This window comes from Penicillium pulvis, assembly GCF_028828015.1.
Source record: "Penicillium pulvis strain IBT 33274 chromosome Unknown contig_5_segment0_segment0, whole genome shotgun sequence".
In the NCBI taxonomy this organism is placed as follows: Eukaryota; Fungi; Ascomycota; class Eurotiomycetes; order Eurotiales; family Aspergillaceae; genus Penicillium; species Penicillium pulvis.
In genome coordinates, this window is record NW_026643078.1 from 1,773,623 (window position 1) to 1,792,465 (window position 18,843).

Here is an 18,843-nt window from a genome sequence, read left to right on the forward strand (position 1 = left end):
GGTCCTCAAGGGCCAACCTTGAAATAGGTACTCGGATATGCTCAACATTAAACAGATTCCCGTATTAACAGCAGGTCGTACGATCTTTCAGCATTGGCCATACTCACATTCGGTTTTGGAACCCTCGATCTAATAGTCCTTCCAGGCGCCTGCTTTTCAGCCTGGCCTTGACCTGATTTTTCCAACCATCGTAGTTCTGATTCTTTTTGAGAAGTGTCTTTGTCTTCAATAGCGTTATACCCATGTTAGGGGGATGATATGCAGGTGAGGTCTGCGGGGGCAAGACCAGTGATTTCCAGTCTTGTGGATCACTACTTGGGTCGAGTAAACCGTCCTTGCTGGTCGTCGTGAACGCAGGGTTTTATTTATGGTAAGGCTTTCTGAAGGACAGCCATGTTCAAAACGATCATGTGCGAAAAATTTTGCTTGTTGGAGTATGAGAGGGAATCACGCATGAAAGACACGCAAGTACTTGAAAAGTAAACATATGAGGCAAACGTATAATCGTGAATTCTCAAGGTGTAGGTAGCAATTATCGACAAAAATCTCCTCTGAGACAAAGGTACGGTATCGTATACTAATCAGGTGTGAAGCCTTGCAATCAAGCCTCTCACGGAAGGGCTCATATCCTGTCAGCGCTCGTCTATACTACAGATATTGGTCACATGACTTATATTTGATTCCAGTCCTCGTTCATGTTGCTTTCTTCACCATTGATACTTCCTAGAAGTCGAAGCAATCGAGACATACTTTTTTTCGCCTCCCTCACGTGGTTACTCGTTCGCGGCGGACTTGCCTGAGCCCCCATCATCCCCATATCTTCCTCGATATAAAGTAATATCTCCCCAACCGCATGGTAGCGTGGCGCAAAGCCTGGCGTGACACAATGGCCATTTCATCTCTATACAGCTGCATATTGCATAATGCTCCGTTCGGAGAGTCACAGCAAGCATGGACTTTTCCTCATCGAGCTACCCATATACCTGTCAGTGGTGAGCTGGGTGTATATGTTACATTACATACCCGTACCTGGCATACCGCTGTACTGAGATCGTATGTTACGAAACGGAACGTTAACTCTCAAATCCAGTTTCATAACATATATATAGTGGAAGCGGTTGGAATCTTTACTTTTGGAATCTTTACTTTGGAATCTGTACTTTTGGAATCTTTACTTTACACTAGAGACCAGATTCTCAGGCTTAAATCAAGGCTACTGTGACCTTACAAGTATTTTCGCTGCTAGAAAACTCAGCTGACTTATGTATCTCACTTATGTACCTCATTCGTGTTCCTCTGTTCATGAAACCAAAGTATGACGAATTATTTGCCGTGCCAAGTGATGCTCTTCTCCTCCAAAAATTCTTCCAAGCCCCAAAGCGCATTTTGTCTGCCCCAGCCGCTCGCTTTGAGACCTCCCTGGGGACCAGTTGCTGATGAATGTGTTAGCATGGATAAGTCTAAACAATCAAGGGAGATCAGAATTACTTACGGCTGACATAGACCGTCTCCCTGTTCAGGTGTACCTGACCGTACTCCAGTTCACGTCCAAGCCTCATGCCGCGCTCAAGATCGCGCGTGTGAATAGCCGCATTCAGCCCATAAGCGGATTCGCGAGTGCAATAGCTTCCTCATCTGTACCTACTATGTAAAGACTGGCACTTGGGCCAAAGGTCTCTTCATCAACGATTCGTAGGTCCTCGGGTTTGGTTGCCGGGTCCACCGCGACAATAGTAGGGACTAGTGAGTTAGGGTGCCCAGATCTATAGGCTGCATCGCCGACGATGAATTGAAGGCCCTTAGACTTAGCTTCTTGTAAGACTTCAAGAGCATGTTCGGCAATGCCTTGAGATACTGCAGTTCCTGCGAAGTCTTGAGCTTCGAGGGCTTTGACAGCGTTAACCAAGGCCTTTGTAAAAGGGTTTGTAACCTTTCTCTGGAAAATAATACGCTCAGTACTGAAGCAATGTTGGAGATATTGGCGGGAATAGGCTTGGAACCGACAATGAGAGGGACGGCCTTGCGACCATCCAAAAGCGTTTGGAGCGGCATATCCAGAAGAAAATCGATGTATAAGAGAGAAGGAGAAAACCAAACACAGAAAACCGCGGAAGGAGGATGCAAAAGGCACAAGAAAACAGATCAGCAATTGAACATTTAAGCTAGGCCATGTGATCAAATTTCGATAGAGTTGATTTTGAAAATACCCCAGGAAGAGCGGCATGAACCTTCAAATGATCCTTTGATCTACATCAATCAGTACCGAGTCCTCATTTTGATGCTCCGGCAAAGCCCGCAACATGGGCCACTTATCCTCTCCTCCCGAGGCGTTAGAGTCGGATTTCCCGATACCAATGGTTTCTATGTTAGCGAAATTGCTTCGGATCAGACGGCTTTTTTCCAGAGATTGTTGTCAATCTCGAAAACCTTTGTCGCAAGCGCTGGGCATCTACATCCTACCTGCCAAATATGTAATACCATGTCCTGCCTGTAATTACGAAACATTGAAAACTTGTATTTTAAGTGGGCCTGCTCAGTTGTGGGGTTGGCTTTTGATCGGCAAGTCGGCAAGTCGGCGTGTCGGCATTCGTAATCTCCGACCACCGTGTATCTTCGGACTTATGGACCACCCCGCACGCGAGATCAATGGTGCTCCGAAACATTTCAAGTTGATACTATTCGACATTCTCTCGCTACGGTACACCATACTCAAAATCAGCCGCCATCATGATACCATTGATCGCTCTCGAAGAGCATTATGTCTCATCAGCTGTTACTCAGGCTCAAAAGGTCAATCGGTATGCCAGCTTTCCTCCTCATATTCCGGCCAAATTGAAGGAGGTTCATGAAAAACGTATTGAAGATCTGGACAATGGGAAGATCTCGCTTCAAGTTATTTCGCATGGTCCTGGTATTCGACCTGCCACACTCTGTGCTGCAGCCAACGATGAGCTTGCATCAGCTGTCTCCGAGAACCCAACGCGACTAGCTGGCTTTGCTATGCTTCCAATGAACGAACCTCTTGATGCTGCGAAGGAGCTTGAGAGATGTGCTAAGGAATTGCATTTTGTTGGTGCCTTGGTGGATAATCATGTTAACGGAGACTTCTACGATGATGATCGTTTCTGGCCGATCTTCCAAAAGGCGGAAGAACTGAATTTACCGATCTATATTCATCCTTCTTTCCCAGCAGATAAGGAGCACTACGAGGGTAATTATAGCGATAAGATTGCACTTGCCCTGAGTGCTTTCGGCTGGGGATGGCACTCCGAAACTGCATTAAGCATTCTGAAGCTATTCGCTAGTGGCTTTTTTGACCGGTTCCCTAAAATCAAAATTCTGATTGGACACATGGGAGAGATGATTCCGTTTCAGTTTGAGAGAATCATCTCTACCGCAGCGTCCTGGGGGTTGAAGCGAGGGTTTAGAGAAGTGTGGAAGGAGAATATTTGGATCACGACGAGCGGCATGTTCGCTTTGCCCCCCTTGGTATGCTTGTTACAGACTACCGATATTAGTCATGTACTTTATAGCGTTGATTATCCATTCTCTTCAAACGAGAAAGGCCTCACCTTTGTTGAGGAAGTCCTAAAAAGTGGCTTAATGTCGGAAGATGACTTTGAAAAGTTTGCGTACCGCAATGCTGAAGATTTGCTTGGCGTGAAGGCTAACTAGGGCTATCAGAAAGAGGGCATCGAAATCCCAGTGAAACCAACTTTGCTGTTAGTTGTCATCTATGTATTTATTCTGATGCATTCTACATTATCATTAGTACAGACCCGAGAATCTCTTCCCTTTCTTGTAAACCCAGGGGAGAAGGTATCTGAAAATTATTATCTGATTTTCACGCGAAGTTAGCATTTCACGTGTCAGCGCGTAGCGTTGGAAATCAGAGGCAAAAATAGCGAAGCGTAAGTTTCGAGCTTTTTTAATTGAGAAGGGACGAACGCACCGCGTTCAAGAATGCTACGGTCTCTGGGGATCGCAGTCCTCTCGAAACTTCTCTATAAAATAACCTCCCTTTCATCCTTTCATCCTCAGTGTCTAAAGTATTAGTGAACTTCAGTACGAATCACTTCTTTCCGCAAACTAAACTAAGATCATCCTCACCTTGAAAGACAATGCAAGACTTTTTTAAAGTCAGACCGCCCTTCCTCTTCAAGGTAAGCTAGCGATATTAACGGAATTATCACGTGGTATTGGCGCCCGCATTGTATGGAAGCTTGCCCGTCGTGGTACGAATGTAAGGAAGAACTTGCTATAATAAGGAGTTTCTCTTTCTTCGATGTGTTTAAAAACGAGAAATAGAAAGCTAAAGAGAGATAGGTATGTATAACGTATGTCTCAGATAACAGCAAAGTTATCGTCGATCAGCTCAGGGCTAAGATCAGCCAACTATCCCAAAAACCGTTCTATACTTTTTACGTAAATAACAGAAAACTAAGTGTTTTACCAAAAAAGGCGCCTCCAAAAGTATTATACCAGAGTTTGGGTAACGTTCAATGCAGTGATAGCGCAGCCGATCATCCGATGATACCACACTGGAGTTAAGCTACTGGTCAATACACAGTGAAGAGATGAAGCTCGCAGGCAGCACGCTCGAAGATGTGCGGGTCGATTCAGCAACAAAACACAACAACACAAGCAACCGCAGGTTATACGAGATATCCGTGGGCAGAATCTGTATGTGCCGATGAGAGACGTGTGGAAGCGTTTTATTCAATACTATCTCGATGTGCTAGATAGACTACCATATAATACCCGTGCCCAGCATATCAGCATAATATAAGAACAGGTACCGCAATACAAGTCGGGGAAAACCTCTTCCAGTCTGAATTGTGATAAAAAGTAACAGGAGGTTCGCCACTATAGTAGGTGATAGAGCGTCACCATTGCAACTCCTAGTGTTTGTCGTTTGATGAGCAGCAACGACCCTTGAATATCACTTGATGTGCCTTAAGGTAACAAGCATAAGAAAAATTCAAACATGAGCTAGATCAAAATCGGTTGTGTCTTATTATGCACAGAATTGCCCCTGGGCAGAGGTATATCCTGTAGTAAGACACGTCCATGTATAATCATGAGAATCAATCAAAACGACGGCACCCACGAGATTGGCACAATCGCCATCTTTGACTGTCGTTTTCTTGATATCAGATGTCACGCCCGTAATAGGGTTATTCTTAGTAGATTCAACCCGACACATCCAGTCATGATTTGGGACGAGTTTCAAGTCATTTTCGTAATCCGACCTCCACAATCCACCTAGTATATCGCGGACACCTGGCTTCACATCACAGACATGCATATGAATTTGTTCTTGCACCCGCGATTTCACCGAGTTGATCGCGAGCGCTTTTGATGAGGTGAAATCAGACAAAGTCTGCCCCCATTCCCAAGGTTCTTCCGACGCAAGTTGCAAGATTCCCGGCATACGCTGCTTCGTCGTAATCTTCCCACTAACAAGCCTGATCCAGGAGCCACTGGTACTAGAATCACAAGTACCTGGATTTTTCAAGCAGGTGCACAACTCTTCAAACCAGAGGTAACAAGAGTCGCAGCCGTAATTGGTTTCAGTGCAGCCTTCATCTCCATGGCCTGGTTCGAGCTTGCTTGCGGACGTTAAAGATTGATGACATGTCCCCAGGTCACGAGTTGTGCAAGTCCCGGAATCTCCTACCATACAGACGCATGTTGAGTGGAGGTCATCATTTTCGATCCAGTCCGAGTGGCAGTGATTATCTGGGGCAGGGCCTTGTGCGAAAGAGAATCCTGTCATTAAAAAAATAACCAAATACTGTCTGATGGAGAATGTCATGATGAAAATGTTTCCAAGATATTTCTAGCTTTGAGAAGATGCGAGGAAGTGCAAGGGAGTTTTTTTTGAAGTTCATTCTCTTGCAATAAATAAGTAATTTTTCTCGGGTCTCGGCCTCTCTATGAACCAGTAGGCTCCGTCATCTCAACCATTTACAGAAACAATGACCTTGTGAACGTTTAAACAGTGGTTTGGTATTTCGTGTTTCGTATTCTGATTTTCTGGGGTTCCTTGGGTTCTTCCCGAAAGCTCCGAGAGCCTATCGAACCTTGATGGCCCGTGGTTCGAGGGCTAGTCTAGACCCGCTTCAAGCCAAGAGTCATTTGACATCAGTCTACATAGAGCTATGCAATTGGGAGCCACTGCCAAGAAGAGCCGCAATCCAAGCCGTGGCAATCTGTAGATGCCAAGAGACCAACTGTTTGGTAGCCCACAAGGACGTATTTCATTAACATGCTCAAGTGCGTTCCAGGCCTTTACTTCACAATACCCACCCATGGTATTTACGGAGGTCTGCTGGGCCCAGAATTCCTCGTGTCTCTGTGATTTAGTGAAAAGATAATGCCAGTTTTTTAGTCATTCCGCCAAAAATGAAGTTACATCAGGAAGCTTATTATTTATGCAACGGAATAATTAAGCATTTGACATGACATACTCCCATATTCGCTCCTACTCCGCACCCAAACAAATCATTCTTTGAATCCTTATAGAAGTTCAGCGTAGCATCGGAATCCAATTCTTGGACAACAAAGAATGTCAGTTTCAATTTTGGTTACCCGAGAGTGAGTTCTTTTCAGCGAGAACTGCGCGATCAGAGATAACTTCGAAGTTGTTGGAGCGGAATGGAGTGACCTTAAACTTGGCAAACTGCCTGGCAGAGATCTTCTTCTCAAATAAGATATCGAGCTCGGGCGCAGTACGTCCCTTGGGCTCCGGTAGACGAAAGAATGACCAGACAAAGCAAATGAGACAAAATGGCGCCCAGATGAAGCCGCCTTTACCCTTTAAGTTCCAAGCAGTGGGATTGAGAATAGGGGGATTGAGGAAGTTGGCTATGATACTGGCAATGTTGTAGCAGTTACGGGCGAGAACCGCGCTCTTGATTCTCAAGCGAGTGGAAGGAATCTCAGAAATAAGGCAGTAGGTGACTGGGCCGACCGTGAGATCATAGGTGAAGACAAACACCAGGAGGAGCGCAGCTGACGAGTAGCTTAATCCGGGAGTGGTATGGCTCGGGATACCAAGAAAGCCCACCAACATCAAGACCGTGAACATAATGCCAAGTCCAGTGACAAAGAGCTTTCGCCGACCGACCCGCTGCATCACAAACCATGAACAGACGGTACCGCACCACCCAATGGCATTGACTCCAAGACCAAAGTCGAATGATTGGTTATTGCTAAAGTTGATTTGTTGGAGGAAGTAGACAATGTTGCCGCCGTACCAGATACCACAAAAGACTTGGCACATCCATACGCAGCAGACAATCTCGGTACGGCGCCGGTCAACTCCCTTGAGACAATCCCAGTAGCTCACGCCCTCTCGCGTTAGCTTTTCGTGGGTGTTGGTGATGATCATAAGGGCAACGGCATCATCGGCATCATATCCAGAGTTACCAGAACGAGCCAATTTAGTAAGTGACCGCTTTGCTTCTTCAACCTTGTCGTGACGGACTAACCACCAAGGAGATTCAGGAGCGAAAAGAACACCAATGATGATCGGAACAGGCCAGATCCACTGAATAGCATAAGGGATTCGCCACCCCCATTCATCAGTGCGACCCAGGAGACCTCGCAGAACACCAGTCGAGATCAGCTGACCAGTAACCCAACACAAGTTGACATAAGTGGTCAGATATGGACGGAGGATGATAGGGCTAACCTCGGCAGCATAGGTAGTTGTCAAGGTTTGAAAGGCACCCCAAGGAATTCCACAGAGCACCTCCCCGGCAAATAGCATTCCAATATTCTTGGCGAAGAACATGATGAATATGAAACCAATGAGCGAGATCAAAGCGCCGAGCATTGTCTTTTTGTAGCCCCATCGATCCGCAATGAGGCCGGCAATGAGAAGGCCCAGTATTTGTCCGACATTGGTTCCATTCTGCAGACCAGTTTGCCAATTGGATGTCACTTGATAGCCACCTTCTTTGGAAGGAACACCAAACCGCTCTTGGAATGTCGGGTACGCGTAAAAGGAGCCGAGGAGGGAGGTGTCGTATCCCTCCATGATGATGGCAAGAGACAAAACAAAAGAAAACAAAACCGCCTTTGGGAATTGCTTGAATGCATCCCAGTTGGTCAAGTGATGCTCAAAATCGGATGCTCGACGGGCCTTTTCGACTAGATTGGCGAAGTCCGGAATCTGCTCGGCCATTTGCAGTAAAACTTCATCTTCAATTCCGATAGTATACTCTCCCAGCGACTGAGAGGGCACGGCGAGGTTATGCTCAACATGAGTGGCTGCTTTGAGGTCCTCCATTTCGATATATCGGGCAGGAGTCCTCTCGGTTTTCCAAAGGCAGAAAAGATGAAAGTCGAGAGCAGAGATATTCAACCTCGATGAGGGATGAGCTTATTAAAAAGTGGCCATTTGAAGAGGAAGATCGTATTTATATCAGCCGTCGCTTGCCTCAAGGTAAGCATTTCTTCCAAAGGTGCAGCATTCTGTGAACCAGCGCTCGATCGTGCGCCACACGGTCGCTGGAATTATTGATTTGCGGGGAATTGTGGGGAAATACGGTTGACAAGCAAAGTCTGAATTTTGCTTCCGAAATTGGCGAATTGACCGGGATTGCGACAATTATGTGTGATTGATTATAGCGAGGGCAGGGTGTGATTGGGTTGTTCCCGCTATCTCTTTCGCTGCGTTTCTCGGTGTAACTGAGCACTGACTGTACGGAAGTCAAGCTCCCCAATCCTGAAGAGTTTTCAAGGTTCGAGGCTTGAACAAATCCTGTGTCTCAGCGCCGGTCACGCTATGTCCTGATTAAGGGTAGCTTCGTTATAAGCGAACCAACTGGGGGTTCCTGATTTTTGTCACAAGGTCAAGGGACTCGGACTTCAACGGAAATGAATATTTTAGTATTGCACTAGTCCAGCCACATAAAGCCCCTGGAAGCGCGACAGAAATTCCAGTAAAGAATATCTTATTCGCTGCATTTCTCGCAATATTTCATGGCATCTGTTGATCAACTGCTACTTGTTCTGAATTAGAGCGAGCCAGGGTAGGCGTTGCGAATATCGCTTGTTTTTTCGGCTTAATCATAGCTTGTAGCCTAAGCAGACTCTCATGACCCTGATTTCTCGAGTTCACCCTTTGTGTTAATCGAATATTGACTTTAGAACTAACATAATCTGGAATTCATCTCCGCATTTTGTTACATTCACGCGGGGGGTTTGTGGGGAATTCTATGCTCCGTGTACTTCGCCATAGTAATAACATTAATAGACACCTCTCTATAAATTGCTTTAGGACGGTTCAAAAGTAGGATAGATACATTTGATATCTACTTGGGATACAGTCATCATTTCACGATCAAGTGAAGCAAATCTGGCTTTTTAATCATGCATCCGCTGCAATTGTTCCTTTTGGGATTCTGTGCCCCATGTCTCAGTGCAGCAGCTGTTATCAGCCAACGCTCAGTGGCCCAAGGTTGGTCGTTGCAGTCCGCCACTTGTCCCAGCGGAACCAATGCATGCAGTGAAGGGGCATGTTGCCCTAGCAACCTCTATTGCTTTGCAGCTCAGACAGATGAAGTCGCCTCTTGTTGCTCATCAAGTGAGTCCCCAGTGTCGCTATATTGATTTAATGCCTAATAATCTGACATCAATCCTAGACTCGGCTTGTGTTGGCGCCATAGAGGGAGGACCCAAATGTGCTGACTCGAGCTGGTCTCTCTGGCGAGGTTTGCAGGGAAATGATTTCTGTTGTCAAGTTGGTCTCATTGGTATTTATCAATCGAACGGGAAAGTCGCAGGAACTTGCGTTGCCTCAGGTCAAGCTGGCACAGCAACAACTGCTCAGCTTGTGAGTTCGTCTAATAACCCCACAAATTAAACTCCAAACTCTAGCTACTCACGCTAATACGTTATCTAGATGTCAACGGGGACTGGATCCACTACAGGCAGCACTACCACAACAACCACTTCTTCAACCACCACACGCACTTCGAGCGTATCCACACGCTCTACTACCATGACTGCCGCACAGTCCACCAGTACCAAGGCTGTATTTGCGCACTACATGGTACTTGACAAATCATGACCTCCATTCCATCTGCGGTTTACCTAATCATGAATAGGTCGGCTCGATGACTTCGGCAGAGGCTGTGATTGACGTTCAAGATGCTATCAATGCCGGATTTGATGGATTTGCTCTGAATACCCACACTATCAGCTCCTCTGACACTTGGAATATCGATGCACTCAATTACCTGTTCGCCGCCGCCGCCGGGACCAACTTCAAGCTATTTATTTCGTTTGACATGAGTTGGGGCTTGGATGTTACACAGCTTGCGGCTTTCATGGCGCCCTACGCTACTCAGGACGCATACTACATGGTCAATGGGCAGGCATTCGTTAGTACCTATACAGGGGGTACTATTTCCAACGCCGCTTGGGATTCTGGATTCATCGAGCCTCTGACCTCCACCTATGGCATCACGCCATTCTTTGTTCCTGACTTTGAAGACTTTTCTGGTTATCCGACCGGCATTTTCAGTGCCTATCCGGTTCTAAACGGTGTCTACAGCTGGGAATCAGCATGGCCATCCCCTGGAACCACTCCAGCCAATGTTAGTGACAGCGTCGATTCCGCTGCTTTGCAGGAAGCACATGCCGCTGGCAGGGTTTACATGATGCGTGAGTGAATAGAGATCGTTGAACGGAGTTCAGGAGAGACTGAAGCTAAGAACAATCTGAGAACAGCCCTATCATCTTTTCAATTCAAGTATCTCGGCAGCGGTCAGGACTGGTACCGTATTGGGGAGGTCAACCTACCTGAGCGCATGGGTCAGGTCCTGCAGCTGCAGCCCGATTTTGTTGAAGTCATCACCTGGAACGATGCCGGAGAGAGCCACTACGTTGGTAATTTCTGGCAAGAACAAATCGCCGGCAGTACCATTGGCGATTATGCCGACGGTTTCGACCACAAGGGATGGTTGCAGATTATCACGCCTTTCATCAAGGCTTACAAGGCTGGTGCAACCAGTATTTCCCAGATCTCTCCGCCCAGCACCAGCCCTGTTGGAACCCTCTGGTATCGAACTCTCTTGACCAGTGCCAGCTGCTCCTCGTCCATTTCCAATTATCAATCGGCACTAGATACAGTGAATTTCGCTGTGATTCTCCCTGCAGCTGGCTACACCATTAAGGTGTATAGTAACAGCAATCTCATTGGCACATTTCCTGGTCAGAAGGGATTGAACTACAACAGTGTTCGGGGGCTTGCAGTTGGCAGTGGGCAGATGATTGAAGTGCTTGATAGTTCGAATAACGTTGTTGCCTCGGCCACGGGAACTAAGAATGTCTTGGCTCAAAGTCCGAATGCAGCCTGCAATTGGAACTATGAAGTTGTTGGCTTATCTTGAAGCAGTTTGAGTGTGGGTTTATCGGACATATTAGTCGATACAAGCTGTGCTCGACTTGTTAAGGAATATGTACACGACTTGGAAGGATAGAGAGGTACCGGACTTGATCAATATTGATACGTAACTTTTGAATCGCAATGCATATACTTGTTTTAGCCTACATCTACCGATAATCTATCTACTCAATCTAGGTGATGCTTTCGATGAACAGGAAGTCCGAGCATTCATGAATATACACAGTCATGTCAAGACCCCGATATAGAGGGCCCCACAGGGAGAGTTTAAGTAGCTGAGTATCACATTGTCCAGGAATGAACGATTAATATTAATCCTATACAATTGCATCACACACCTCCTCCGGCTCAGGAAATTCCAACATAAGGGGCATAGTGATGGATGATGGAATCTGTGACAAGCGCTGATGAAGTAAACATAATCTCTCTGATTTTATCCCTCCGACTTGCGACAATAGCCGTTCAATTGCGAGGACAGCATCCAAAGGCCCAAGGCGACAAATCTGATGATTTAAAACGGTAGGCATACACAACACAACGTCGAGTACGGAGTTCGCGACTTGGAGAAGCTTTATCTCCTGTATGAAGAGGAATGAATTAGAATATGAAACTACAATATCAAAGAGAAGTACGAGTCAATGACTTACCATACCATATCCATGACTACGCAAAGAGTCTATGGATACGTGTGAAAGTGACTCCAAATAATCCTTGGCAATTGATAGGGGGTAGTCAAATGATAGCGGTGCGATGGAGGTGGATGAGGAGAGCATGAAGCGGGAGGCAGAGTACTGCCACAGCAATGTACGAACCCATGCCGAGGTGGTCAAAATATCGACATATTGTATTTCAGATGTAAGTTCGAGCCCAGGGATTCTGACCTGAATTCTCTTTTGAATATCCGATATGCTGTCCCTTGAATATATATCAGTTGGCTCGATGGCTTTGTTTGTTGAGGGCGGCAAGATAAGGGGGCGTTGCACATGCAAAAATAATTGAACAAGAGCGCAGAACCCTGCATATAGGTTCCTTTGGGAGGTATCATTCTTGATTTCTGGAAGATTTTGTATTCTGTGCAGTGTAATTGGGAGGTCATGTTGAATGCAAAATGTCCTGTTCCAATTAGAGCGTGTCCCTTAGGTTTGGATTTTCATATATTGCAGAGAAACCATTCACTGACCTTTCAGTCACAAAAAGAATCCAATAACATCGAAGCTCCAGTTGCGACTGCTCGGACTGCACTGGATCAGACGAAGGGTTGTGACATAGATGCAAAAGGTCTGCATAGGTGATCGCCTCGCGGAGGGAGATGGTAGCCGGCGTGATTTGATCTCGATTGGCGTAGTACATGTGAAGAAAGACGGAGGTGATCAGAGCATTAAGACATGGCTCTTGATGGTAGTGATGTTCAAGTCGAACGCAAAGACATTCTTTGACAAAGTCTTCTGCTGTCACGGAGAGATTCTCTGGGAGCGGAGTCGGTGCGAGCCAAAGGCGAATTTGTGCTAACGTCGCAGCACATAGAGCTGCTGCTAAAGCATGTGAAGTGGGATCACTACTTGGGTTCTTTAGCTGTTCTTTCAAATGCTCAATGTTGGCGATCGGCCAAATATCGTGAAGACGCGCCTGAAAGATATCGAGTACTGCGTGATAAGTCGATAATGAAATCCGGGAACTTGAAGCGTGGAGGACGGGGCTTTCGAGCGCTGGAGTGGATAGTTCTGTTGCCATTTCAACGTCCGCTGCGGCCAGTCGTTGTATCTCCTTGATTTTGCGGGTAGTAGCTGATCGAGGCCCTTTGGGCCCGGGTCTCTTGCGGACCCTCAAATAAGTACAGGCTTGTTGTCTTATCAAGCAAGTTTGACATGGATCCTGCCGATCACATCTCACCCGCCGCACAAAACAACCATCACAGGGGCTATCCATGTTTCTCGGTGATTTTCCGGGCTGTGGAAGCATCCGGGAATTACAGCGAGAATTAAGTCATTGACTCTGTTCGCTGCAACCCCTCGCATTAGCCACATGCCCTTTGGTGGCGTTTGTACAATTGCGGGGAATAAAAGTAAGACATTTGGATTGAGATCCGAGCCACGGCTGACATGCTACTGTGCACAGTCCTTCCGGTCCGAACAAGTCAGCTCTAGTTCGTGTCACCAGTCCTAGCGAAAATCCCAGCGAGTTTGATACGAGCTTATTACCAACTGAGCAACTTACTACAATGATTAAAGGAACATAGTTGAGAGCCCACTATATGAACCACTAATTTCCGCAGAACAGTAGATGAATGAAAATATCCTTCAAAGGTCAAGGTACCAAGCATTTGACCATGCATCGCTATTCCTTCCCACATAGTCCGGTCGCTAATCCCGAGGCGATCATTGGTGCTAGCAATTACCGTTTCACCGTTTTGACTGACGGCCTAATTCGTTATGAATGGGCTGCAGACTGCCAATTTGAGGATCGCGCCTCAGTTCTTGCCATTAACCGCCAGCTGCCCGTACCCGAATTTCGCGTTATAGAGGATCAACACAGTCTTCAGATTCTCACTTCCCGATTCCACCTCAATTATGACAAACAAAGATTTTCTGCAAATGGTCTCAGCGCCGTCATTAAGGGAAACTATGGGCCTCATGTCAGTGTCTGGCGTTATGGAGTCGAAGTTTCAAATCTCGGTGGCACGACCCGTACTCTGGATGAGGCAGATGGCCGAGTTGCGCTCGAGCAGGGTGTTATTTCCAGACAGGGATATGCGACTCTGGATGACTCAACTTCCATGCTCTTTGATGATTACCAGTGGGTGACTACAAGATTGCCTGGAAATCGCGTGGATGGCTATCTTTTCGCGTACGGTCACGACTATCGACAAGCCATTCAGGCGTTTTATCTTCTATCAGGACCACAACCTCTGCTTCCCCGATGGGCCCTGGGGAACTGGTGGAGTCGATTTTATCCTTACACAGCGGACGAATATCTATCGCTGATGGATCGATTCCGCGAGAGTAGGATACCACTATCAGTCGCCGTATTGGATATGGATTGGCATATCGTGCAAGATGAACGCGTCAAGAAAGCCGGAGTGACAGGATGGACTGGTTACACCTGGAATAAAGACCTTTTCCCCAATCCCAAGGCTTTTCTTGCGGAACTCCACGATCGGGGCCTACATATTTCTCTAAATGATCATCCAGCAGACGGTGTTCAGAGCTACGAAGAATCCTATGAGGAAATGGCCATCGCTCTGAAGCATGACATGTCCATGGGTGACCCTATCTCGTTCGACATTACAAATCAGGCCTTTTTGGATGCTTTTTTTGATGTGCTCCACCGGCGATTCGAAAGGGATGGACTGGATCTTTGGTGGGTGGATTGGCAGCAAGGAACACATTCCCGTATCCCCGGCATTGATCCACTTTGGGTACTCAATCATTACCACTTCTTGGACAGCGCTCTTGGAAACAAGAGGCCCTTGACATTTTCGAGGTACGCAGGCCCAGGCAGTCACCGGTACCCTATTGGGTTCTCGGGTGATACCGTAGTATCATGGGATTCTCTTCACTTCCAGCCAGAGTTCACCGCAACAGCGTCAAACATTGGGTTTGGCTGGTGGAGCCATGATATTGGAGGCCATTTCCACGGTGAAAAGAATGACGAGATGCTCATTCGATGGGTACAATACGGCGTATTCTCCCCAATCCTGCGTCTCCACTCGTCGAACAACATTTTCAGCATTAAGGAACCCTGGAATCTTGACCCTCAATATGGGCAGATCATGGCAAAGTATCTGCAACTTCGTCATAGACTGCTTCCATATCTATACACCATGAATGTTCGCGCTGCCGTGCAAGGGCTCCCTCTTGTTCAACCCATGTATTGGGGCTACCCCGAAAGCGAGGAGTCATACAACGTACCAAATCAGTACATCTTTGGCTCAGATCTCATTGTGACACCAATTACTGCTCCTCAAGATCCTAGATCTCGGAGATCTCAGGTCCTCGCATGGCTTCCTCCTGGTAGGCACGTGGATATTTTCACAGGTGTGGTCTACGATGGAGATCGTCGGATTTGGCTAAATCGACGCCTGCAAGATTACCCAGTATTCGCCCCCGAGGGAGCGATCATTCCACTTGATGCGGCATCAGGTCTCACAAATGGCTGTCCAAATTCTACCACGATCGAGCTCCTGGTTGTTGTTGGGGCAGATGGCAATTTTGAACTTTTGGAAGACGATGGCAAGGGTCAGCACGTGGATCAAGTCAATTTTCGCCGAACGAAATTCTATTTCGATCAACAGGCTGGTGAGTTGCATATTGGACCTACATGTGGTGGGAACATACCTTCTGGTCTTCGCCAATGGAATGTTCGCTTCCTCGGATACGCGTCAGCGGAAAGGATAGAAGTTTGTGTCGGGGATGAAAGACACATCTTGAATGGTCAGAATGAGAGCAACGGCTTCTCACTGGAACTGGGATCTCACCAAGAAAGTGCGCACATCGTGGTAAAGTTGGAAAGTCATCCCACTTTAATGATGAACCGGCCTGAGACTCAAATTATCGACTTTTTGCGCGGTGCTCAGATCGAACTGGATCTGAAGGACGAGATTCGGAAGGTTGTCGAAAAGCCGATATCCAAGTTGCTGCAGATTGGAGATCTTCATGCCCTTGGCCTCGACAGCATATTGTTGAATCCAATCCTTGAGTTTCTCTTAGCTGACTCTAGGTCTGCATTCACCAAAGACAACCAGGATATCAGCAGCCCTTCGCAGCAAAAGCAAAATGGTATAAAGTGTCTCAATAAGTCAGTCTGACCCTCTTAATGGGTGAATGCTCTATATTGACTCTTCGCCGTGCTCGGTTTTCCATTATGGACTGGGGTCCCGATTCACGAGCAATGTCTCTGTTGAGTGAGAGCTGTCAAACTGGCTGCTTTCCCCTGCATCTTGTGTAGCTAGACCTTTTTCCCTGCAATCCTCAAGATATGGCGTTTCTATACGGGTCCACACTACATCGCATCTCCGTAGAACCTCCCTCCATTGCAGGCAGACCTCGCTATTAGTGACCGTCGCGCATGTAGCCGAGAGCAGAACAAAGGATAGTGGCTACAGCGACGCACCCAGAAGGAAAAGGTCAGGGAACATCAGCGCTCTAGGCACGTGCAGGATACCAAATACAAAACAGTCTGGCTAACGCATTCAGTGGATGAGCTGACGGTAGGGCGAAAAGTCTGGAAGGCATTGTTAACGTGAAAAGAAGGAAAAACAAAACAAAAACATACAACAGTAAATGTCTTTTGGTGCTGACCTATCGTCTAAAGTACGGGCGTGGGTGACTCGCCGCTATATGAAGCCCTCTTCAGGGCAATACAAGTACCTCTTCACCGACCTGGATATTCCTCACCCTAAAACTCAGCGTCTACAGCAAAAGGCCCTTTCTTGAAATCCTGGAATTTTAAGGGGAATCACTACAGTTTCCCTTTTCTTTACATCCTTCCTTTGCCGATAATTAGTCTAGGCTGTGAATACCAAATGCCTACCTACTATTATCTAGCTTTCAACTATACTAAATACATTATGATTTCCAAGATTATTAGATTACTAACCTTGTGTAATATATCTTATCAAAAGCAGAGAGAGACTACAATTACACCGAAGTTATATTGAATAAGCAAGTAATTATAACGAGGTAGAATGCTAGATAAGAAGATAGCACTTAAGTAGAGAACATACAAATCAATGTCATAGGTGGAGTCCCTGGTGGGCACCTACATATATGCAGCTGCCCCCGCGGCCGAAACCATGCTTTTCCCAGTTTTCTCCCGGTTTCCATGGAACTCTCCTTTCTCCTGCGCCTTATGATTTGCGTATATTTTCTATGACAGATTTTTCTACGAGCATATTTGTTTTTGGCTTGGAAAAGCTAACATCCAGCATGGCGGAGAACAAGATCATCTGTGTCATAGGAGCCACGGGAAACCAAGGCGGGTCTGTCGCCCGTCGGTTTCTTAAGGCGGGGTTCCGTGTCCGTGGCTTGACCCGCGATACATCGTCCCCCGCAGCACAGAAGCTTGCGACCGATGGCGTTGAAATTATAAAAGTAGACCTTGACGACTTGGAGAGCCTTAAGCTAGCTCTAAAAGATGCCAATGTCATATTCAGTGTTACGAACTACTGGGAGCCGTTCTTTCGCGCGGACTGCCGTCAGAAGGCCAGTGAACTAGGCATCTCACCTGCTCGGTTCGCGTACGATGTCGAATACCAGCAAGGCAAAAATATTGCCGACGCAGCAGCAGCGACCTGTGATACTCTCGATCATAACGGTTTCCTAGTGTCCACGCTAAGCCATGCTGCCAGGTCTAGCCAGGGAAAATTCACAGAATTGTACCATTTCGACTCCAAAGCGGATATCTTCCCCTTCTACGTTGAAGAAAAGTACCCTGACCTTGCGGCCAGGATGTCCTGCATCCAGACTGGTTACTTCTATTCAAGTTTTAATATCTTACCTGACTCGTATTTCCGCAAGGCAAGTAATGCACCCATAATTGAAGAGCTTGACTAATGATCGTCAAGCTAACGGATGAGTCTATTGAAATGCACTTCACCACAGCCCCAGACAGGGTTGTGCCACACTTAGACCCTGTTGGGGATATGGGAACTTTTACCTTCGCTGTCCACCAAATGCCTCCCGGGAAAGAGTACATGGCTGAAGGGACAACGTGTAGTTGGGCCGATTGGATCAAGACCTGGAGCGACATAACTGGCGTACCTGCGTCTTATCGACAAGTCAGTCCTGATGAAATGATCAAGGTGACTCCCGATCGAGACTGTGGCATCGAGATAGCGTACATGTTCTCTTATAGTACAGACCCAGGATACGATGGAGGTAGAACCCTTCTCACTGCGGCCGACATTCGCAAGGCAAGTCAACTTGTGCCCTTGGAACCAGCATGGCTCACTCTAACATAAGGTGACAGACTGGTATCGACTGCCCAATGACGAGTTGGAAAGAGTGGGCAAGCCGCCAAGATTGGTCTGTCGTGTTAAACAAAAGAAGCTAGTGAAGAGGGGAACTTTCTGCGAACCAATCTACTCTTGAGATCGAGTTCGGCTACGGAAGGTAGTGGGAGACAAGGAGACCTAGTTGTGGCTTGTAGAAGGAAGGATGGTCTGAGTCGCTTGTCCCTGCACGCATGCGCTTATAACTATACATCACATTTGCTGAGTCACCTTAGACCGTTTCGTACCACTCTTATAGATAGTATTCATAGTAGATATGATTAACGCTGATCTCTCAGCAAAGCAATATGTACTTAATATCAATTGTATTTATCTACATATGCACATGTCGTAGTGGTTCTTGATATCATTGTTACTTCCACACACTCTTGCGCTGTTTCCTGGGGTCCATCCGATGGCGCACTAGGGGACA

General features: G+C 46.8%; 7 protein-coding genes across 7 annotated transcripts; 4 read left to right on the forward strand and 3 right to left on the reverse strand.

The window, feature by feature from the left end:
- Positions 1 to 1,323: 1,323 nt before the first annotated feature.
- Positions 1,324 to 2,052, reverse strand: N7503_007240 (aldehyde dehydrogenase; the record flags this gene model as incomplete). The annotated part of the gene is made up of 4 exons (XM_057066787.1): positions 1,324 to 1,433; positions 1,493 to 1,565; positions 1,646 to 1,909; positions 1,960 to 2,052. 4 exons carry the CDS (start codon positions 2,050 to 2,052, stop codon positions 1,324 to 1,326), a joined length of 540 nt encoding a protein of 179 aa, XP_056920468.1.
- Positions 2,053 to 2,727: 675 nt separating this feature from the next.
- On the forward strand, positions 2,728 to 3,675 carry N7503_007241 (amidohydrolase family protein; the record flags this gene model as incomplete). The annotated part of the gene is made up of 1 exon (XM_057066788.1): positions 2,728 to 3,675. The coding sequence occupies one exon, from the start codon at positions 2,728 to 2,730 to the stop codon at positions 3,673 to 3,675; it is 948 nt and encodes a 315-aa protein (XP_056920469.1).
- Positions 3,676 to 6,580: 2,905 nt separating this feature from the next.
- On the reverse strand, positions 6,581 to 8,299 carry N7503_007242 (uncharacterized protein; the record flags this gene model as incomplete). Its single annotated transcript, XM_057066789.1, has 1 exon — positions 6,581 to 8,299. The coding sequence occupies one exon, from the start codon at positions 8,297 to 8,299 to the stop codon at positions 6,581 to 6,583; it is 1,719 nt and encodes a 572-aa protein (XP_056920470.1).
- Positions 8,300 to 9,511: 1,212 nt separating this feature from the next.
- Positions 9,512 to 11,408, forward strand: N7503_007243 (glycoside hydrolase family 71 protein; the record flags this gene model as incomplete). The annotated part of the gene is made up of 4 exons (XM_057066790.1): positions 9,512 to 9,598; positions 9,917 to 10,066; positions 10,122 to 10,680; positions 10,747 to 11,408. The coding sequence occupies 4 exons, from the start codon at positions 9,512 to 9,514 to the stop codon at positions 11,406 to 11,408; spliced, it is 1,458 nt and encodes a 485-aa protein (XP_056920471.1).
- Positions 11,409 to 12,544: 1,136 nt separating this feature from the next.
- On the reverse strand, positions 12,545 to 13,153 carry N7503_007244 (uncharacterized protein; the record flags this gene model as incomplete). Its single annotated transcript, XM_057066791.1, has 1 exon — positions 12,545 to 13,153. One exon carries the CDS (start codon positions 13,151 to 13,153, stop codon positions 12,545 to 12,547), a length of 609 nt encoding a protein of 202 aa, XP_056920472.1.
- A 595-nt stretch (positions 13,154 to 13,748) lies between these two features.
- N7503_007245 (glycoside hydrolase family 31 protein) lies at positions 13,749 to 16,226 on the forward strand (the record flags this gene model as incomplete). The annotated part of the gene is made up of 1 exon (XM_057066792.1): positions 13,749 to 16,226. One exon carries the CDS (start codon positions 13,749 to 13,751, stop codon positions 16,224 to 16,226), a length of 2,478 nt encoding a protein of 825 aa, XP_056920473.1.
- Positions 16,227 to 17,346: 1,120 nt separating this feature from the next.
- On the forward strand, positions 17,347 to 17,973 carry N7503_007246 (nitrogen metabolic regulatory protein; the record flags this gene model as incomplete). The annotated part of the gene is made up of 1 exon (XM_057066793.1): positions 17,347 to 17,973. One exon carries the CDS (start codon positions 17,347 to 17,349, stop codon positions 17,971 to 17,973), a length of 627 nt encoding a protein of 208 aa, XP_056920474.1.
- Positions 17,974 to 18,843: the final 870 nt, after the last annotated feature.